The sequence below is a fragment of the Nyctereutes procyonoides genome, unplaced genomic scaffold (assembly GCF_905146905.1).
Source record: "Nyctereutes procyonoides isolate TBG_1078 unplaced genomic scaffold, NYPRO_anot_genome, whole genome shotgun sequence".
Lineage (NCBI taxonomy): Eukaryota > Metazoa > Chordata > Mammalia > Carnivora > Canidae > Nyctereutes > Nyctereutes procyonoides.
The window spans coordinates 58,925,968-58,949,088 of NW_026575121.1; the positions used below are offsets into that span (position 1 = coordinate 58,925,968).

At 46.4% G+C, this 23,121-nt stretch overlaps 1 protein-coding gene across 11 annotated transcripts in view; it reads right to left on the reverse strand.

Moving 5' to 3' along the window:
* Window positions 1-23,121, reverse strand: part of CARS2 (cysteinyl-tRNA synthetase 2, mitochondrial) — a 60,921-nt gene that overhangs the window by 27,791 nt on the left and 10,009 nt on the right. For 10 of the 11 annotated variants that reach the window (XR_008665788.1, XM_055336050.1, XM_055336059.1 and 7 more), the window contains 5 exons: window positions 16,465-16,536; window positions 16,243-16,348; window positions 14,265-14,348; window positions 12,039-12,168; window positions 1,442-1,575 (listed from right to left, as the gene is read on the reverse strand). Coding sequence is in view for 10 of the 11 variants with exons in the window: in XM_055336050.1 (XP_055192025.1) it covers window positions 1,442-1,575; window positions 12,039-12,168; window positions 14,265-14,348; window positions 16,243-16,348; window positions 16,465-16,536 (526 nt within the window). In the remaining variant the exon portion in view is untranslated. Of the gene's footprint in view, window positions 1-1,441; window positions 1,576-12,038; window positions 12,169-14,264; window positions 14,349-16,242; window positions 16,349-16,464; window positions 16,537-16,662; window positions 16,687-23,121 lie in introns of all 11 variants that reach the window. The other variant, XM_055336056.1, reaches the window with a different exon arrangement.

Below are 23,121 nucleotides of genomic sequence, written 5' to 3' on the forward strand. Positions count from 1 at the left end.
AAACATTTTTTAAATTGACGATCTTTGGGGATCCCTGGGTGGCGCAGCGGTTTGGCGCCTGCCTTTGGCCCAGGGCGCGATCCTGGCGACCCGGGATCGAATCCCACGTCGGGCTCCCGATGCATGGAGCCTGCTTCTCCCTCTGCCTGTGTCTCTGCCTCTCTCTCTCTCTCGCTGTGACTATCATAAATAAATAAATAAATTAATTAATTAAAAAAAAATTGACAATCTTTGGAAAATGAAACACATCCAACTCCTTATCTTCCATCCGTTTCCTTCAGAAAAGGAGTATGAATCTTCCTGTGCGCTAGGAGCCACAGATGTTTCTCCAGCACAGGGTGACAGTGGGGTGAAGGAGATCCTACCATCCTAACAGCATATAACGGTCACAACCAGCCAGCAGCACGGCGCCGGCATAAAGGGGGTGGGCACTGGCGCCGCTGGCACCTGCTGATCCCCAGGCCCACATGCACTGATGGGCACATGGCACGTCCCGGCAAGGGAGAATACCACTGTGTCACCAAGACCAGGCCTATGACAGGTGTGTGGGCATCAGGCTCCAGCCACCCAGATGGCCCATCTGGGTGCCGTGTTCCCGAGTCTGAGTGGGGATGGGACACAGAGCTTCAGTCCTTGGGGGGCTCCCTGCCCCACAGGCTCTGTGCACATTTATTCTGCGTATGTCTTCCTCTTATGCTCTCAGGCCAAAGGGAGACTATGGAATGTTCCAGGCCCTGGAGGTCATCTCGGAGGCACTGGGCAGTGCCCACTCTGCTGGCCCTGGAGGTATGAGTTGCAGGTGGAACCAGGATCATCAGGTTTTCATCCTGTTTAGGAAATCTGCCAGCAAGTCGCACTGTTGGCAGAAACAGAGAGTTTTAGCCACTGCTGGGCTCTACCCAGGAAATGAAGTGGAATACCAGACGGCAGTTCAGATGCTGTAAGCAGCCACTCGGCCCCCTCTGCTTCTGCATCCCAGACTCCTTCAGGCAGCACAGAGATGGGCCTGGTGTCTCAGGGAACTGAGGGCTGTTCCAGGACATAGCGGCAGCCATGGGAGCGACTCCCGGCAGGGCTCAAGGAAGGGAAACATGGTAGTGGGTGCACTTCAGGCCAAGCAGCCTCTGGCTTCCAGTCCCGGGAACCTGAGTGAAGTGGAACATCAAGCAGCCCACTGCCCATCAGATGGCAGAGCACCTCTGATACCAGCCCCAGCACGGAGAACGTTCCCCACATTGTGGTCAGCCCATACTTCATTCCAAAAACGTACTCATAACTCCAATGCAAGGAAACTCACATCAGCGGACTCTGACTCAAACACGTGGAGACAAGTCTATTTCCTCACCTGTTCACTGAGCTATGCATTTGCAAATGCAGCTGTTTTACCAGTCAGGAGAATCAACAGAACTGAAATACAAGTTAATTTGAAGTCATGACTTACCAGAATGCAGAAAATAATTTCCCCACTGCTTGCACTGATGGAAGGCCTCGCACTGGGCAATCTCGTTCTCGTGATGCGGAAAAGCTAAATCGACCCCACCCGAGTGGATGTCCAGCTGGCTTCCAAACACCAAGCTGCAGGACAGCACAGAGGTGGTAGTTAGTCCAAACAGCACATTTCTCCAAACCTCCAAACCACACTTCCGGTTAATCCTCCAGCCTTTATGCAATGAGCAAACAGATCTTGATTTAAAATCAATAAGCATGGCAATTTAACTAATGTAAATGGAAACTGAAATTATGTTTTTACGTCACAAATCTCTAACTCATAGCTCCACCTTCTAATATAGTTAATTCTCTTTGTTCTGGATATAGCATATGCTTTGAAAAACATACAAAAATTTTTAAAAAGCATACAAAAAAAAAAGCATACAAAATTACCTTCTCTTACTTTCAATATGTAGGGTTTAGTGGTTTTCCAACTTTAACAAAAGAGAACTATAAAACTAAGAGAATTTTTACTATGGCTTTTGAAAATATAAGTATTTAGAGATCACATACAAATAACAAGGTAAAACTAAGTTCAAAGCATCACAGTCCAGCTGCTGGCATTTCTGCTTTAATGCTATATTGTGCATTCCTGAAAAACCCCACGTCCCACAAAACTGTACCCTGAAACTAGCAGGGCTGCTGGGTACCATGGAGCCGGCCAGACCCTCAAAGCCTGTGTAACTGTCCCCAGAGCATCTGCTGCCTATGGGCCAGGCTGACTGGCACTGCTTCAGACAACATGAAAACAACCGTCAACAGGGTGAGAAAGTGGGCCTATGGGTGCTCTGGGCAGATGTGGAGCTCCCCAGGCTGCCACAGATCTCAGTGGGGCTGGGGATGCAGATACTCGAGAATTCTCTAAACGTGGTTAAAAAGAGACGTTTCCTTTTTTAAAAATTCGATTTTTTTGTTTGTTTTTATTAAATAAACTATCCCCAACATGGGGCTTGAACTCACGACCCCCAGAGAGTTCTAGGATTTACCAACCAACCAGCCAGGTGTCCCCAAAATAGACATTTCCAAAGGTGCCACAGCCTCATTGCGATCCCTTCCTACTGACCTTTCTCCCACGGGCCTGGCAAGACCACGTTCGCACGGGCCACATGCTGGTGGCAGACCTGCGCCAGGCTGCTCCTGTATGCCCCTGGTCACGGGCTTTAAAGGATCTCTGAGTCCTGGAAATTCACATGGCACGAGGGAGCATGAGACGGATGGGTAGGACTAAAGAGGAGGGCAAAAAGCCTCGTTTCTATTTGTAACGAGGGATCCATTTTTATAAAGATCTGCAACAAAGCGAACAGCGTGAGGACTTAACAAAGCTGAGTGGTGGGGGCACCTGGCTGCCTCAGTCTGTGACTCTTGATCTTGGGTTGCGAGTCCCAACCCCACGGTGGACACAGAGGTTATCCGAAAAAATAATGCTAAACCGTGGGTCCATGCTCATTATATTAGTCTCTATTCTTGTCTTGTGTGTTAGAGCTGTTTGAAAATAAGGGAGAAGAGTCTCTTCTCATTAAAGTTCAACAAAAACATTTAACGGTAACATTACATTTGAAATGCACTAAATCTTTTCTATCTACTTTAGAGAAATTATTTGAATCTATAAAATAAATATATTTTATGACCCAATACATATCCCACATTGCTCTTAAATCAGAAGTATTTATTTTTTAAAAAAGATTCTTATTTATCCGAGAGCAAGTGAGAGAGCAAAAGTATTTTTAAGTACATATAAGTGGTACAGTCAGATGGAAGGCTGGACACAGTTTTTTAATGAAAAGCTGGGCCGTGCTTCACGGTGTCTCAGGAATTCTTGGATGCGTTTCCAGAAGGATTGTATCAACATCACCTCAGCTGAGAGCAGCAGGGGAGGCATGTGAAACAAGTAGCACCCCTCCTGGTTCTCAGGAGGACCAACAGGTCGTGGAGCATCAGGCCCTCCCACCTGGTGGAAGGGGAAGAAGGTCCACGGACAAGAGACCAGTCTGGGGTCAGTACTCTCCTAGGACAGTCATGCCTCCTGACGTGTATGCTCAGACCCAGCCAGCAAACAGCACCATCACAATGACCAACTTGCAGGACCTGGGTTTGCTGATCTCCAAATTTCGGTGTAGCCAGTAGCATGAAATGTTCGCCTTAATTATATTTTCTGTAAGTTTCTAATCTTTCAAGCTGCTCATTACAATAAATGTCTGCAATGAGCCGAAACACATCAGATCGTGAAAATCATGGGTTACTACTACCGATACTAAAGACCCCTCACCTCCACAAACAGGAACTAAATACACAACGTTATTCACTGCAGGTATTTATGAGAGTGAAATACTAGGAACTGCACGTTCACCTGCAGTGCCCTAGCTAAATGAAGGACGGTCCATGCACCCAGCACAGCACCATGAAACTCAGGCACAGAGGCAGGTAAACTACCACAGACAGTTCCCGGGACACACGCCGAGTGAGAAGAGATCTGACAGGCATGCCTCCGAGACCCCACGACAATGGGCTCAGTTCCAGAACACCACAATAACGTAAATGTCACAATAAAGACAGACAAACTTTCTGGGTTCCCAGTGCATCTGGAAGTTATGTTTACACTGCACTATAGTCCATTATGTATGCAGCAGCACCGTCTAAAAACAATGTAGGTACCCTAATCAGAAGATACTTTATTGCTAAAAAATGCTAACCATCTTGTGAGCTTTCAGAGAACTATAGTCTTTTTTGCTGGTGGAGGTCTTGCCTGGTGGTGACAGCTGCTGACCCGTCAACAGTGGTGGCTGCTGAAGGTGGGGGTGGCTGTGGCAAGCTCCTAAAATAAGCAATCAAGTTTGCCACATCGATGGACTCTTCTTTTCATGAATGGTTTATTTCACACGATGCTGCTTGATAGCATTTTACCCACAGACCTACTTTTGAAACTGTGGAGTCAATCCTCCCAAGCCCTGCCACTGCTTAATCAACTCAGTTTATGTCATACTCTAAATCCTTTGCTGCCATTTCAAGTCTTCACAGCATCTTCACCAGGAGTACATTCCACCTCAAGAAACCATGTTCTTTGCTCATCCATAAGAAGCAACTCCTTAACTGTTCAAGTTTCATCCAGAGATCACAGTGAATCAGTCCTATCTTCATGAACTTCAGCCAGCAAACAGGCCCTACTTGTGATTCTGGTTCTCCTACCCTTTTCAGCACATCTCCAGTGACTTCCTTCACTGACATCTTGAACCCCTCAAAGTCATGCAAGAGGGTTGGATCAACACCTTCCAACTTCTGCTCATGTTGATACTTGACCTCTTCCCATCAATAACAAATGTTCTCAGTGGCATCTAAATTAGTATGGATCCTTTCCAGAAGGTTTTCAGTTTACCTCCCCCAGTCCATCAGAGGAATCACTTTCTATGGTGGCTATAGCCTTACAAAATGCACTTTTTAAATACTCCTTGATCCATGGGCTACAGAATGTATGCTGAGTTAAGAGGCATGAACACAACATTAATCTTGTCCATCTCCATCCAGTATCCAGGTGCATTGTCAATGAGCAGTAGGGTTTTGAAAGGAATCTTTTTTTTTTCTAAGCAGGTCTCAACAGTAGGCTTACAATACTCAATAAACCACATTGTAATCGGAAGTGCTGTCATCCAGGCTTTATTGTTCCATTTACAGAGCACAGAATAGGTTTAGCAGAATTCTTAAGGGCCCTAGGATTTTTTGGAATGGTAAATGAACATCAGCTTTAACTTAAAGTCACCAGCTGCATTAGCAGGAAGTCAGCCTGTCCTTTGAAGCTTTGAAGCCAGGCACTGACTTCTTTCCATCTATGAACATCCAACAAGGTAACTTCTTCCAATAGAACAGATTTCTGTCTACCCTGAAAATCTGTTGTTTAGTGTAGCCCCCTTCATTCACTGTCCTAGCTATATCTCTGGATAACTTACTGCAGCTTCTGTATCAGCACTGGGTGCTCCACCTTGTACTTTTATAGAGACAGCTTCTCTCCTTAAAGCTCATGAACCAACCTCTGAGAGCTTCAGACTTTCCTTCTGGGGCTCCGTTACCTCCCTCAGCCTTCAGAAAATTGAAGAGAGTCAGAGCCTTGCTCTTAATCAGGTTTGGTTTCACGGGATGTTATGGCTGGTTTGATCTTCTATGCAGGTGACAAAAACTTTCTACACATCAGCGATAAAGCTGTTTCACTTCATCATTTGTGTGCTCCCTGGAGTAGCACTTTTCATTTCCAAGAATATTTCCTCTACATCCACAATGTGGCAAACTGTTCAGCACAAGAGGCCTAGCTTTCAGCTTGTCTTGGCTTTCCCGCTGAGTTTAATAATTTCTAGCTTTCAATTTAAAGCAAGAGATGTGTCTCTTCCTTTTATTTGAACACTTAGAGTTGACTGTAGGCTTATTAATTGGCCCAATTTCAGTACTGTTGTGTCTCAGGGAAGAGGCCCAAAGAGAGTGACAGATGGGGGAACAGCCAGTTCTGGAGCAGTCAGAGCACAGACAACATTTATTAATTTCACCATCTCACAAGGCATGGTTCATGTGCTCCTGAAACAATCACAATAGTAAGAGCTGATACCACAGATCAGCATACTGAATATAATAATAATGAAAAAGTTTGAAATATTGTGAAAATTACACAAATGTGACACAGAGACACAAAGTGAGCAAATGGAACGGACGCCAACTAACTTGCTCTACACTGGGCTGCCACAAATCTTCCATTTATAAAAACACAGTTATCTACAAAGCACAATAAAATGAGGTGTGTCTGTACAGAGGAGCACATGCAGTATGCTACCTTCTGTCCTCCCACCACATTCACACACGAGGGGGCATCCGCCCACCTGCAGAACCATGGGAAATACTAAAGAACAGTCTACAAATGAGGTCTAAAAGGTGGTGGTGGCCCCAGCAGAGACATGAAGACCACAGAAAGCTGCTTTTCAGAAGCCAAGGGGAGAGCAGGTACATCGGCCGCCAGTCACTGGCCAGCTGGCAGTGGGGGTCACCAGTGACCTCAGGAAACCAGAGTCAGTAGGGATGCCTAGCAGGCAAAATCAGGTCACACACAAACGATAGGAAGAGAAACAGGAAAAGAAGAAGGGTCGCTAGAAGGAATCGAGATCACAGAAGCATCAGTTTATGGAGATTCTCAAGACAGAAGCATCCAGTGCATGATGCTGCTCCAAAAGAAGAGCTGAAAGGATGGGCAGACTGAAGACTGGGAGCTAGGAAAGTGGAAGCTGGGGGTGCTGCTCGATGGGTCTGATCCAGAACCATCTCTGGGATAGCAGATTGAGGAAGGTGGTTCAGGGAGAGACTGAGAAGATGCCGGAGTAGGAGGACCCTAAGCCAGCCTTGTCCCACAGATACAACTAGAAAATACTCACATCTATATAAATAACCCAAAGACCCAAAGACTCACAAAACAAACTCCACAGCTAAACGTAGAGAACCAGACCACACCAAAGAAAAAATCTGAAGACAGCACAAATATACAGAGGTTAAATAACATGCTTTTAAACAATGAACAGGTCAACCAAGAAATCAAGGACATTACATGGAAACAAATGAAAATGAAAACACACACACATGGGGAAAAAAATGAAAACACAAAGGTCCAAAACTTTTGGGATGCAGCAGAAGTGGATCTAAGAGGGAAGTTTATAAACAATACAGGCCTACCTCAAGAAGCAAGAAAAATCGCAATAAACAACCTAACCTTCGACCTAAAGAAGCTAGAAAAATAACAAGAACCCAAACTGCAAACCAACAGAAAGAAGGAAACAATAAAGATTAGAGCAGAAATAAATGATATAGAAACTAAAAAAAAAAAAAAAAAAGAACGGATCAATGAAACCAGGAGCTGATTCTCTGAAAAGATAACAAAATTGTTAAACCTTTAGCCAGACTCATCAAAAAAAGGGGAGGAGGGTGCTGCGGTGCCTGGCTTGCAACTCCTGATTTTGGGGTTGTCAGTCCAAGCCCCATGATGGGCACAGAACTTACTTAAAAAAAAAAAAAAAAGAGAAGCCTAAAATTAAAATCACAAATGAAAAAGAAGAAGCAATAATCCAACATTACAGAATACAACAATTGTAAGGGAAAATTATGAAAAATTATATGCCAAGAAATTGGACAACTTACAAGAAATGGATAGATTCCTAAGAACACATAATCTACCAAAACTAAAGCAGGAAGAAATAGAAAATTTGAACGGACTGATTATTAGCGATGAAACTGAATCAGTAATCAAAACTCTCAACAAACAAAAGTCCAGGACCAGATGGCTTTACAGGGGAATTCTACCAAACATTTAAAGAGTTAATACTTGTTCTTCTCAAACTATTCCAAAAAATATTAGAGGGAGGAAAACTTCCAAACTCATTCTATGAGGCCAGCATCACCCTGATACTGGATAGGTAGATAAAGACACCACTTTTTTTTTTTTTTTTTTAAAGAGAACTACAGGCCAGTATCTCCGAAAACAGAGATACAAACATCCTCAACAAAATATTAGCAAACCAAATCCAATGTTAAAAAAAAAAAAAAATCATTCACCACCATCAAGTGGGATTTATTCCAGAATGCAAGAATGGTTCAATATTTACAAATTCATCAGTGTGATACATATTATTTTTTTAAAAAAGGAGAAAAACCATATCTGTTAGTTTAGATGTGATAAAATCCTCAACAAAGTAGGTTTAGAAGAAACATAACCTAAACATAATAAACACATATATGAAAACCCCACAGCTAAACCATATTCACTAGGGAAAAACTCAGAGCTTTCCCCCTAAGGGCAGGAACAAGACAGGGATATCCACTCTCACCCCTTTTACTCAACACAGTACTGGAAGTCCCAGCCTCAGCAATCAGATAACATAAAGAAATAACAGGCATCTGAATTGATAAAGAAGTAAAACTCTCACTATTTGCAGAAGACATGATATTATGTATAGAAATCCTAGAGATTCCACTAAAAAATTGTTAGAATTGATAAATTAATTCAGTAAGGTCACAGGATACAAAAATCAATGTACAGAAATCTGTTGCATTTCTATACAAATAATGAAGCAAAAGAAAGTGAAATTAAGAAAATAATCTCATTTACAATTACACCAAAAATAATAATATACCTAGGAATAAACCTAACCAAAGAGGTAAAAGACCTGTACTCTGAAAACTATATAACACTGGTGAAAGAAATTCAAGATGACACAAAGAAATGGAAGATATTCAACGCTCATGAATTAGAAGAACAAATACTGTTAAAGTGTCCACACTATCCAAAGTAATCTACACATTTAATGCAATCCCTATCATGATATGAACAACATTTTTCAGCCACAAAAGGCCCCAAATAATCAAAGTAATCTTGAAAAAGAAAAACTGGAGGTATCACAATTCTAGAGTTCAAGTTATAATATTCATAGTAATCAAAACAGTATGGTACTGGCACAAATAGACACCATATATCAACAGAACAGAATGGAAAACCTAAAAATAAACCCACAATTATATGGCCAATCTTTGACAAAGCAGGAAGGAATATCCATTGGGAAAAAGTCTCTTCAACAAATGGTGTTGGGAAAACTGGACAGCAACACATAAAAGAATGAAACTGGACCACTTTCTTACAGCTTACATAAAAATAAACTCAAAATGGATTGAAGACCTAATGTGTGACAGAAATCCATCAAAATCCTCGAAGAGAACACAGGCAGTAATTTTTCTGACATTGTATATAACAGCATCTTTCTAGATATGTCTTCTGAGGCAAGGGAAACAAAAACAAAAAAAAAAATCAACTATCAGGAGTTCATCAAAATAAAAAGTTTCTGCGCAGCAAAGGAAACAAGCAACAAAACTAACAGATAACCTACTGAATGGGAGAAGATATTTGCAAACAACATACTTGATAAAGGGCTAGTATCCAAAACATATAAAGAACTGTTACAACCCAACACCAAATAATCCATTTAAAAAATGGGCAGACACATAGATCAATGGAACAGAATAGAAAATCCAGAAGTAGACCCTCAACTTTATGGTCAACTAATATTCAACAAAGCAGGAAAGACTATCCACTGGAAAAAAGACAGTCTCTTCAATAAATGGTGCTGGGAAAATTAGACATCCACGTGCAGAAGAATGAAACTAGACCACTCTCTTGCACCATACACAAAGATAAACTCAAAATGGATGAAAGATCTAAATGTGAGACAAGATTCCATCAAAATCCTAGAGAACACAGGAAACACCCTTTTTGAACTTGGCCACAGCAACTTCTTGCAAGAAACAAACAATCCAATCATGAAATGGGCAAAAGACATGAACAGAAATCTCACAGAGGAAGACATAGACATGGCCAACAAGCACATGAGAAAATGCTGCACATCACTGGCCATCAGGGAAATACAAATCAAAACCCCAATGAGATACCACCTCACACCAGTGAGAATGGGGAAAATTAACAAGGCAGGAAACCACAAATGTTGGAGAGGATGTGGAGAAGGGGAACCCTCTTGCACTGTTGGTGGGAATGTGAACTGGTGCAGCCACTCTGGAAAACTGTGTGGAGGTTCCTCAAAGAGTTAAAAATAGACCTGCCCTACGACCCAGCAATTGCACTGCTGGGGATTTACCCCAAAGATACAGATGCAGTGAAACGCCAGGACACCCGCACCCCAATATTTATAGCAGCAATGTCCACAATAGCCAAACTGTGGAAGGAGCCTCGGTGTCCATTGAAAGATGAATGGATAAAGATGATGTGGTATGTGTATGCAATGGAATATTACTCAGCCATTAGAAACGACAAATACCCACCATTTGCTTCAATGTGGATGGAACTGGAGGGTATTATGCTGAGTGAAATAAGTCAATCAGAGAAGGACAAACAGGGACTCCTGGGTGGCTCAGCAGTTGAGCATCTGCCTTTGGCTCAGGGCGTGATCCCGGGTCCGGGGATCGCGTCCCACATCAGGCTCCCTGCAAGGAACCTGCTTCTCTCTCTGCCTGTGTCTCTGCCTCTCTCTGTGTGTCTCTCATGAATAAATAAATCTTAAAAAAAAAAGAAAAAAGAAAAGAACAAACATTATATGGTCTCATTCATTTGAGGAATATAAAAATTAGTGAAAGGGAATAAAGGGAAAGGAGAGAAAAAAATTAAAAGTAAAAATAAATAAATAAAAATAAAAAATAGGCAGAAGACATGAACAGACATTTCTCCAAAGACATACAGATGGCAACAGACATGAAAAGATGCTCAATGTCATTTATCATTAGGGAAATGCACCTGTCAGAATGGCTAAAATCAAAACCATGAGAAACAAGTGTTGGTGAGGATGTGGAGAAAGAGGAACCCTCCTGCACTGTTGGTGGAAATGCAAGCTGGTGCGGTCACTGTAGAAAACAGTATGGAAGTCCTCAAAAAGTTAAAAATAGAACTACCCTATGATCCAGCAATTACACTTTTGGGTATTTACCCAAACAATACAAAAACACTAATTCAGAGGGATATGTGTACCCTATTTACTGCAGCATTATTTACAATAGCCAAGATATGGAAGCAACCCAACTGTCCATCGATAGATGGATGGATAAAGAAGATTTGTATATATACAGTGGAATAGTATTCAGCCTTAAATATGAAAGAAATCTTGCCATTTGCAACAACATGGATGGAGCTAGTGTATAATGTTAACCAAAATAAGTCAGTAAGACAAAGACAAATACCATGAGATTTCACTCCTATGAGGAAGTTAAGAAATAAAGCAAACAAAGGGGCAGCCCCGGTGGCACAGTGGTTTAGCGCTGCCTTCAGCCCAGGGTGTGATCCTGGAGACCCAGGATCGAGTCCCACGTCAGGCTCCCTACAGGGAGCCTGCTTCTCCTTCTGCCCGTATCTCTGCTTCTCTCTCTCTCTCTCTCTCTGAGTGTCTCTCATGAATAAATAAATAAAATCTTTAAAAAAAAAAAAAAAAGGAAACGAGAAAGACAAATGAAGACAGAGACTCTTACCTACAGAGAACACCCTGAAGTCACCAGAGGGGAGAGGGCTGGGGGCTGGGGGTAATTAGGGATGGGGAGGATGGAGGGGACAGGCTTGATAGGCACTGAGTAATGTACAGAGTTGCTGAATCACTATACGGTACACCTGAAAGTAACATAAAACTGTATGTTAACTACTACTGCAAGTAAAATAAGAAACTTTGATGAAAAACAAGAGAAAAAGAGGAAGGTGGTCCAGCACCTTGTCCCAGAGGGGTCCCACCCTATACCCACCACAGAGGAAAGCCGAAGGCACACCTGGACCTGTCCCCAGTGAGACTGGAAGTCAAGCACTGAACTATAAAGCAAGCTTTTCTACTAAAAAGGACAGGCACTGATGTGAGGAAGGTGAGCAGGTTGGAAAGCATCTGGTCCCTAGGGAGCCTGGAGCCTTCCTCCCAACCCTCTGCCTCATCACCACGGCTCACACCGCCCCCTCTGCTGGCCAAGTCGGGCACTGCGTGAGCTTACACAAAAAACCTTACCTTGAGATGGTGGAACATTCTATGTGCCAGCCAGGTCTTCCGTTTCCCCAAGGAGAGGCCCAGAACACCTCCCGGGGTTTGGCTGCCTTCCACAGGGCAAAGTCACTGGCATGCCGCTTGTCGGAATCAACTGCCAACAACAAACGATCGATCAGGGCGAGGATCTAAGGCAAACCCACACAGCGTGCCCACAACATCTCAAAGATGCTGCTGCTTCCTATAGGTGGCCTCAGATGTGTCTCATTTCCCCACATGTCAGCTGGAAGGACCACCCCACACTGTCACATGTCAATGACATGCTGGAGTATGCGGTCTCACTGCTGCAGTGGAGATTTCGAATAGCAATCACTGATGCCTCTTCCCAGGGATGCACTGAGCTGAGCTATCTGCCTTCCTCCTTCCTCATTCTTCTCGTGAGAAAGCTGTGTGCCAGCAAATGAGTTTGAGTAACTTCTCCCCCCAAAAAGACAATTATAGGGATAAAAAGAGTTACCAGAATACCAATCACACTAGAGCAAGAAACCTTGGAAGAAGAGGGCAGGGTGACAGGATACGGGTGTACAAGCCAGTATTGGGCTCTCTGTTCCAACACCTGAAACAGCCAAGATGCCCTCCGACAGGTGAGTGGGTAAACAAACCATTCTGTATCCAGACAAGGGAATGCTCTTCAGCACTAAAAACAAATGAGCTATCAAGCCATGAAGAGACACAGAAGATGGCTGAGTTCCGTCCCCAAGGGGCTCTGTCCTTGCCCAGGTCCTGGTGGGAACTGGGGGCTTAAATGCACATTTTCACTGAAATGCATATTAAGTGAAAAAAGCCCGTCTGAAAAGGCCATGTACTATATGGTTCTAACTTTACAGCATTCTAGAAAAGGCAAAACTATGCAGACAGTAAGAGATCACTGGTTGCCACGGGTTAGGAGGGAGTGAGGGAGGATGGGCAGCTGAAACACAGGGCATGTCTGAGGGCAGTGAAGTGACCATGGGACACTATCGTAGTGGACATGTGTCATTACACATTTATCCAACCCACAGAATATACACCAAGAGTGAACCCTGATATAAACCATGGCTCGGCGTAATTATGTGTCCAGACAGGTTCATCCACTGGGGCAAGCATCCTATTCTGGCAGGTGACATTCATACAGGGAAAGCTGTGCCTGAGTAGCATCAGGGGAACGTGGAAAATCTCTGTTCCTTTCCTTCAATTTTGCTATGAACCTAAAAGCGCCCTAAAATAAAGACTAATTCTTTTTAAAGATTTATTTATTTGAGAGAGGGAAGGTGGAGGGAAGGGGCAGAGGGGGAGAGAGAAATAGAGTAGAGAAAGAACCCCAAGCAAACTTCCTGCTGAGCGTGGAGCCCCACATGGGACTCAATCCCACAAACCTGAGAGCAGACCTGAACCAAAACCAAGAGTCGGCTGATTAACCGATTTGGCCGCCCAGGGGAACACTAAACACAGAAGCATTGCTGATGCTAGAAACGTGTCTCAGAAACACATCCTCTGCTTCCCCAGGGCACGCTGGCATGTGGGCGGTCTAGCGGTTCTCGGTTCTGGCCTTTCAGGAGGGGAGCCAGACATGCATTGAGTAAGAGTAACAGACACCATTTCTGAGGAGTCAAATACTACTGTTAGCAATTAAATGTAAATGGTATAGTTTGTAGAGCACAGGATAATGACTACAGTCAAAAATTACTTGGACAATTTGTCTTTTGGGTTTTGCTTGTCTTTATTTGGTTCTCTTAAATAGTATCCTTCTAAAATTATTTTAAATTTACTTCTACACATGTATTTCTTCTCCATAAAAATAACGCCAATCAATAATCACTGGAACAGTGTGAGGATAAATTAAAATATTCCCGAGAATGTGATATATGATAAAATACCTACTGGGATTTGATATATGGCAATATATATATGGAACCGAGTATGATAGCAGATGGAGAAGAGCATGAAAATATGACAGCATGATGAGTGTTCCTGCGGGAAGCCCACGGACGGGCAAACGTGCCTTCCAGGGAGAAGAGCCAGAGGGCTCTCACAACCTGCCCAGTGAACCTCACACTCTCTAAATTTCCTTTCTTGGAAACAATGAATTAAATTTAAAACACAGCAGGGACGGATGGTCTGGCGCCAGCACCACATCTGAGAGGGAGGAGGGAGGGCCAGGCCTGTGCCCCACACCCCTGTGCCCGAAGTGGGAGGCTGGGGTCCACCCACCTGGCTCTCCAAGTGGACCGGGGACCACACCAACTAGCTTGCCGTACTTGTCTCCTCTCGACTGCAGATCGAAGTAGACATTGCCTATTTTACAAAGGTAATTGAGATTCCATCATTTCTCTGCATCACTGAATTCTATCCAGAAACCAACATTGCACTATATGTTAACTAAGTAAAATTTAAATAATAAAAAAGAAAAATCAGTTCAAAAAAGAATATGAACAATTATTGAAAATCTTAAAAAAAGAATTCATCATTTCTCAGTCTTAAATATCAGCATCTATCTAGGCATATTAACTAACAAGTAATTAGCATATTAGTAACAAGTAATACAGCATCTGGCCTTCATGTGGCCCCTTTATTCTGGCCCCAGATCAGAACAAACACCAGCACACGTTTGGACACGTCATGAAATGTCCAGAGGTGGAAATGAAAACCCAAATGTAAGATCTGGTGTCAAATGTTCAGATGGTTTTTTAGTGAGAAGGAAGAGTGAGTGTCACCACAGGCGTGCATTAAGCTCCCAGCTTTTCGCGATGCACCTGCTACCAGGGGAACCCTGTCATAACCCGGATATGTCTACTTAGATCCCAAACACCTCCACACCCGAGCAGAGGACGGAGGAGTGGTAGCCCCAGGGGGCTGTGTCCCGCAGCCACACCATCAGATCTCTATCCTGAACCGGGGGTGGTGGGGAGCAGCTCGGCACAAGGACCCCAGGTGGGTCAGTCCCCAGGTGGGTCACCCAGAGCCTACACCCAAGCTCCAACAATGCTGGGGACGAGCCAGGGGGCTGCAGTGCGAGCGGCTATCCAGGAAGCCAGAACACAAACAGCACTCCGACAAGGCTTTGTAAGAAACTGCTCTTTCACGGAGGACACATTTCTTGTTATCAATTTGCTGAACAAACAGTTCTTCATAAAGGTTCAAAATTCAAATTACAACCAAGTTTTTGTGGAATTGTCACAAAGTCCAAATTAATGGAGTCTGAGTTAATGGCATCTTATTTTAATTATTTTATTATTATTTTAATAACGCTATCGTTATTAAAAACGTACAATAAGGCTTTGTAATAAAGTGATAAAACAAGCAGCATCTCTTGCTAAGGCACGTTTGGACCTCTGCTCCTCTGGGCTGCTTGTCCCAAGTCATGTTTTGCAGCAGTGGGAAGACTATGTCTGTATTTTCCGGGGCAAACTCAGGTTCAGTCACCCAAGCCCCTTAAAAACAAGTTTTTCTTGGAGACAAAATCTCAATATAGCAAATGAGGTAAAGTAAAAACACTGTTCTGATGTAAGCATCAGTAATTGAGACAGGCAGCACCCGTGTCTGGGGCCCCAGGGGCCCTGCGTGTGTATCGGTGCTTGCAGGTAGGACCGCTGTAAGAAGGGTTCTTACAGAACCTGCAGAAACTGTGTCTAGTGTTATGCTTTATACTTTGTTATTTACTTGCAATGAACATTGCAAGACCCACATGTCCCAGCTCTGGGCTAGGCATGCAAGTGGGTCACTAGAAGCAAAAGTTTTTCTGATCCCAGAAGTGACAAAATATGAGTGTGTTAATGGCACGCTGAGGCAGACAATGCCGGGCAACCAGTGGGCACAGCACAGGTGCCAGAGTGGGGGTGGAGGTCTGCAAGAAGAGATATCCTGGGAGGGAGACAGCTCTGGTCAGGTGCACAGGATGTGTGGGATTTGGGTCAAGAAGGGCTGGAAGGGGGAGGTGAGGCTGAGGGTGACGGTGAGCCCTGGGGCAGCGGACAGTGGGCAGGAGTCTGTCAGAAGGACACGATCAAGCACGGCCAGGGGTCAGCAGGGGGTAGCGGAGGCCGGAGGGGCAGCTCCACGCAGGGGGAGGCAGGGAGGCCCAGGTGCATTTGGGGACACAGCAAATCAGTTAAGACAATAAATCGCGTCTACTTTCTCAAAATCCAATGGGTATTCACCCAATGATCCATTTCAATAGCACAACCCCTACCTTGTGCTGTTGAATAAGCGTGCCCATTAGCAATGATGCCCTCGATGAAAGAAATGATCTGGGGGATGGTTTCAGTTACCCTCACGTACACCGTGGGCGGCAGGACCTGGCAGGAAGCAAAAGAGAAACGACGATCCCTGGGTGAGACACACTGGTCAGCCACAGGGCTCCCACTGCTCACTCTCCCCACTCGCGACAGGCAGATGCCACAACACACGCTACCTTCAAGGCTGCCATGTCTTGTTTAAATTCCTCTTCATAGAGGTTGGCGAGAGAAGCAGGTGACATGTTCATCTGCAGAGAGACGAGGCGGGCTGGTCAGCAGGTTGGGCTCCCCACCCCTGCGGCTGGCCTCCATGGGCCCTGTGTGCTCCCAAAGGGGCCTTGGTTTTAGGTCCCAAACTCCTTCTAGTATCTCACCTAGTCACAAAGTCACCCCGTCCTCTGGTCAGAGAGAAAACAGGAATAAACAATATCATGATTTCTGTTACATAATTCAAAACAAAACCCCAAAACACACAAAAAAGCTTCCACTTTTCTAGGGCAAGGGCAAGTTTGATTAATCTATTCTACGTAATAACCAGAAACTTGAGTTTCTATCTTATCCCTTATGCCTTGGGGAGCAAGAAAACACATCAAAAATACATGAAAGAGAAACTCTCTAAGAAGTGTTTTGAAAGCAACAGAGCACCTGAACACAGGGCAGCAGGCGGGTGGCCGGGCTGGTGGTGGCTGGCGGAGCAGTGGGCCAGTGGCTGGAAGGAGGGGACATGGTGGCAGTGGGGGGTGGCCGGGGTGGGGGGTGGCAGGGGGCAATGGACAAGTAGCTGGGCTGGGTGGTGGCAGGGGGAGCAGGCCAGTGGCTGAGCTAGGGGGTGGCAGGGGGAGCAGCGGGCTGGTGGCTGGGAGAGGACATGGTGGCAGCGAGGGGTGGCCGGGCTGGAGGGTGGCTGGGGGCAGCAGGCGGGTGGCCAGGCTAGGGGGGTGGCAGGGGGAACAGTGGGCCGGTAGCAGGGAGGAGGGGACATGGTGGCAGCGGGGGGTGGCTGGGCTGGGGGGTGGCAGGGGGCAGCAGGCGGGTGGCCGGGCTGGGGGGTGGCTAGGGGCAGTGGGCAGGTGGCCAGGCTGAGGGGTGGCAGGGGGAGCAGCAGGCCAGTGGCTAGGAGGAGGGGACACGGTAGCAATGGGGGGTGGCCAGGCTGGGGGGAGGGGCAGCAGGTGGGTGGCCGGGCTGGTAGGGGTGCAAGAAGTACAGGCAAACCCCATAGACAAACAGATTCTCAATTTCTGAGAGCAGGGCATTCAGGGGCACGGCCCTCCAGTCCCAAGGGCTCCGAAGGCACTGGCACACAGAACTGGGCTTCCTGAAGCATTTTTTACTTTTCAGCAGAAAAAAAAGCTCTAAGACCAAAAGTATGAAAGGACCAGAAGCCGCTCCCCCCCTCAACCAGCATCTGCAGCTCTTGCTCCTCCGGCCCCTACCAGGGCTCCGCGTCCTGCCGAACACACTGCAGCTCCAGGACCGCAAGAAACTTTCTCAAGTGAGATGCCACCTCCAGCCCTGTCACTCTGCAGCCACGTTCTTCCCTGCCCGATGCCCCAGAAAGGCAATCATCCTAGAAACTTCAACCACCAAACATTTACTGAATAAATAAATCTGGTGAGCAAAGTGACTTTTCAGCTGTGTGGCTGTGGCCAAGGCAATGAACTTCTGTGCCTTCAGCTTTTTTTTTTTTTAAGATTTTATTTATTTATTCATGAGAGACACAGAGAGAGGCAGAGACACAGGCAGAGGCAGAAGCAGGCTCCCTGCGGGGAACCTGATGTGGGACTGATATCAGGACCCCGGGATCACGACCTGAGCCAAAGGCAAATGCTCAACCACTGAGCCACCCAGGCGTCCCAGCCTTTGGCTTTCTTTCCAACACAGAGATGATCCCACCTAACAACCCCCAAGATTGCTACAAGGATTCTGTGCACATCTGGGAAAGACAACCGGGCTCCCAGACACATGTCTGCATCCCCTCCTGGAAACTGTAGCACCTTGCACACACCGCCTGCACCCAGCTCCCTCTCTCTGCTACCACCACCATCCCACCCTGGCCGTGCACTTGGAGCTGCTAGCTCCTCAGGTCCCCTCCTCACACCCTCTTCTGCTGGGACACCTGCAGGTTCACTTCTAAGCTACAGACCCAGACACCAGACTGCTGGTTGGGGGGCAGGTGCACGCAAAAAATAAAAAATGTCTCCTGGCCCCACGGAGGGTGCACAGGTCTGAAACCTGAGCGAGCCCTGAATGCACAAGGGGCATATTTGGGGACTTCAGCAACATGACTGCTAGCAAATGCCTTCTCGCTGTAAGTAACATGTACTCTGAACATCTCGTGTTCGGGAGCCGCTTATGCTAAATGATCTATAATCACCATACCCATTTCTCCACTGGCTTATGTCACTCTTCTTGTTCATTTGTAGGAAGTGTTTTTACATGAAAGAAATTAACCTTTTATCTCTAATATGAATTTCAATAATCTTCAGTCTTTCAACCCTGTGGTTATTTTATGTCACACAGAAAATGTCACTTCTATATTTAGCCATCCTTTGTATTTCTCAATCTTTTCCCACAAATGGCTCCTGGGTTTGAGACAGATTTAGGAGAGTGTTCCCCAATATGAGGCTATAAATAGGGCATTTTAGTAATTCGTAGTTCCATTTCTTTCACATTAGACTCCAATCTTCCTCGATCTGGATGTGAGGCACACATCCAACCTGAGTTTATTTTTTTTCCCCAGATGCTTACCTGTCAACACTTTTTTTACCAGATAATTCTTCTCTTCTCCACTGATTTGAAATGCCACCTTTATCACAAACGAATTTCCATTATTTACCATGTCTATTTCCAACTTTCCAATGTGTCCCCTTATCTGTCTGCTCATGGTATCTGTACAATGTACCTGTACAATGATATTTAACTTCTACAACCTTGGGGCTGCTGGGTGGCTCAGTCGGTTAAGTATCTGCCTTCGGATGAGGTCAAACTGAGGTTATGATCCCGGGGTCCTAGGATCAAGCTCCACATGGAGCCCCCCATGGGGTCCCCTGCTCTGCAGGGAGCCTGCTTCTCCCTCTCCCTCTGCCTGCCACTCCCCCTGCTTGTGCTCACTCTGTCAAATAAATAAAATCTTTTAAAAAGTAAAAAAATAAAAAATGTCTACAACCTTCACAGTGACAAAAGCACACTGGTGAATGCTTGGGGACAGGATGGCAAAGCAGGAAGGATGACAAGGGGCAGAGGCAGCTTCTGGGAGCGATGGACAGAGATGTTCACCCTGACACTGGTGATGGGCTCACAGGTGCACAGGTTTCATCCCGCTGTACATCTCGTGTGTACTCCACGCAATTTATTGTAGGTCTGTTTGACCTCAAAGCTGTGCCCCAAAAAGGAAGGAATATGTGAAAGTAAAAAATTGTCTCTAGCTTTAGAAGTGTTTTTTGGGTTTTTGTGTATGTTTTTAAAGATTTATTTATTTATTTGAGAGAGAGAGAGAGAGAGAGAGAGAGAGAGAGCGCATAAGCAAGGTGGGGAGGGGCAGAGGGAGAAGCAGACTCCCACTGAGCAAGGAGCCTGATGCAGGGCTCGATCCCAGGACCCTGACATCATGACCTGAGCTGAAGGCAGATGCTTCACCGACTGAGCCACCCAGGTGCCCCGCTTCAAAAGTGTTTTATTTTTTTAAAGATTTTATTTATTTATTCATGAGACAGAGAGAGACAGAGAGAGAGAGAGAGAGAGAGAGAGGAGAGAGAGAGGCAGAGACACAGGCAGAGGGAGAAGCAGGCTCCATGCAGGGAGCCCAATGTGGTACTCGATCCCGGATCACACCTGGAGCAAAAGGCAGACGCTCAACCACTGAGCCATCCAGGCATCCCTAAAAGTGTTTTAATATTAGGCAGGACTACACCCTCCTTAACACGCTTCCTTCACAGACTTCTCCTGGCCCCACAGCAACGTTAAAATCCATGTGTCTAGTTCTGAAAGGGCGGGGTGGTTGTAAGGACACACACACACACACAAACACACACCCCACACACACGCGCTCCTTTGAATGACCCGTCCGACACCACACAGCCCAAGCCAGCAAGCCCTGCTCCACCTGTGGCTCCTCCAGCTCACACGCATGAGCCTGAGGGGCACAGTTCGGAAACGCTAAGCGGTGGTGAACTGTAAGTGGGACACCAGTCTATTGCTGGCCTTGCACAGAGGAGTGGAATTGTGTTTTAAAAGAAAGTTTTCAAATTTAATCTTTGGGCAGCTGGTCACACCACGTATCTGGACAGCACTGCTCTCACTCCCCAAAAAACAAACTGCACACGGCAGGTGCCGACAGGCAGTCTCGGCGGTAGATTTCAGGTTACCGCCCAGCTCGCCATGACTGTCATGAACCGTCTCAAGCTGGGGCCCTGAGCAAGGCCCCACGTCTCAGCCTGTGTCCAGGCGTCTTCCCGCAAAGAAGGGCAATAGGGGCTAGTGTCCCAAAACCCAGAAAGAATACCTTTGGCCTGAGTCACTCTGACACATTCGTTCCAATTTCTCCTACAGATGTGCCAACGCCAGTGTACCGCTCCTCTTGTAGCTCTCGCCCCAGAAATCCTCCTGTGGTTTTTACCCCTACAAACCTGAACACTGCACCAAAAATTAAAGTCAAGGAAGAGATTCAGGAAAGTGTAATATTGTAATTTCAAATATTGTAAAAGTGAGTGCTGGAGCAGATGGTGTGAAGAGTATCGCCATCACTTTAAAAAGCTGCATTAGGGGATCCCTGGGTGGCGCAGCGGTTTGACGCCTGCCTTTGGCCCAGGGCGCGATCCTGGAGACCCGGGATCAAATCCCACATCGGGCTCCCGGTGCATGGAGCCTGCTTCTCCCTCTGCCTGTGTCTCTGCCTCTCTCTCTCTCTGTGACTATCATAAATAAAAAAAAATAAATAAATAAAAAAATTAAAAAAAATAAAAAGTTGCATTAGATAAAAAATAGCCTTTTTGCCAGATACTAAAGAACCAGTAGATGTTTTCATAACCCTGTTTCAGACACGTTTTATCATCTTAGAGACATTATCTTGAGAAAAGCTATTCAGTGCCGCATTAGTATCTGACACAGAGAGAAATCTCCAGGCATCAAAAATTAAATGCTCTATACATAATTTTTAAGTGAACCTACCCATAGGCTATGGATAATACAACTCACAAAAGTAACAAGCGACACCTCCTGTGGCATTTGTGAAATCCTCTAAGTAACCTCCTTCCTGCTGCCTTCACCTGGTGCTGCCGCCCCTCCTCCTAAAGCCTGCCCCTCCCCCCCCAGATGTCCTCCACAACCCTGCCCGCCCCTCATCTGAGCCCCTCAGCCCTTTTCCTTTTCCTTTTCCCTTTCCTTTCCCCCCACCCCCTACCAGGCCTTTCAGGGGCACTTTCACCTCCAGTTCTGAAGATTCACAACAGAGCCCAGTTCATCAAGTGCAGAGACCCACACGTGCTGTCTTGGTCCTGAGTGAGGGCAGATCAGACATTTGCCACAGACCACAGATTTCTTACTACCAGCTCCCCGCCCTCCCAGCAGGCCTTCCTGACCCTGGATGCTCAGCACCTCTGGGCTCAGCCTTCCCAGCAAAGGCCCTGGGCCCCCTCCTTAGCTCCTTCAGGGACCGTTCCAGCACATCCCAGAGAACAGCACGGCTCCGTGCCCCCACCCCTCCCCGGTCTGACCTACCGGTGGACCAGACAATGCTCCTTTCCTCCTCCTGTTTGCTCAAAAGCTTCACTCTACAATCCAAAGGCTGTGTCCCCGGCGAGTGGCTGAGCACAAACTGAAGTCAGACAGCCCAGGACAGACACCCCCCAAGCTCAGCCTCCTTGCCCCCCACACTCTGCACACAGGGTACTGTGGGGTTGGCCATCTGGTGCCAGCAGTGGGAGCCCCTCGCTCCTCGCTCTGCCTCCCGGCTGTCCCCTCCCATCTCTGCCCCTTACCTGCACTCCCCACAAAGGAATGGCTCACCTGGGCCCCAGGGCCTTGGCTGGACCAAGGGGACACCTGACCCCAGGGGCAGAGAGAGAGCACCAGGGACGGTGATGAACCCCAAGCCTGGCCTGCCCACCCTTCACTTTCGGCCTATGGCGTCTTCTGACACCAAACGTGCCTTTCCCACCTCCAGCCACTTGGGCTGTCCACCTGCAGCTGGATGTCCCACCATTCAGCCCTCTCCTGACACTAACTCCCCGGGTCAGCACAGACACCATGGGACTGCCCCCTTAAGACGCCAGGCGCATGGGGTCCTTGGGCCACCCAAACTTCTGCCACAGAGTCTAAAGTTGGGGGTTTGATATGAATCACAGAACTCAGGAAAGCACTCCACTTACTCCAAACCATTCTCGGTTTATCATAAAAGACACAGCTCAGGGGCAGCATGGGACAAGGGCTGGAGCTCCCAGACTCCCTCCAGCGCCACCCCCCCAGCTCCACCCGTGTTCATCAGCCTGAAGTGCCGAGCCCCTCTCCCCCATTTCAAGGGTGTTTTTTTGTTTTGTCTTTGTTTTGTTTTTTAAAGATTTTATTTATCTATTAGGGAGAGACGCAGAGAGAGACAGAGGCAGAGACACAGCCAGATGGAGAAGGAGAAGCAGGCTCCACGCAGGGAGCCCGATGCAGGACTCGATCCCGTGACTCAGGATCATGCCCTGGGCCAAAGGCAGACGCCCAACCACTGAGCCACCCAGGCGTCCCTCGGGGGTGTTTATAGAGGCTTCGGTATATAGGAAAATTGATTAATCACTGGCCACCGGTGATCAGCTCAAGGCAGGAGTGGGGGTGAAAGTTCTCAGCAC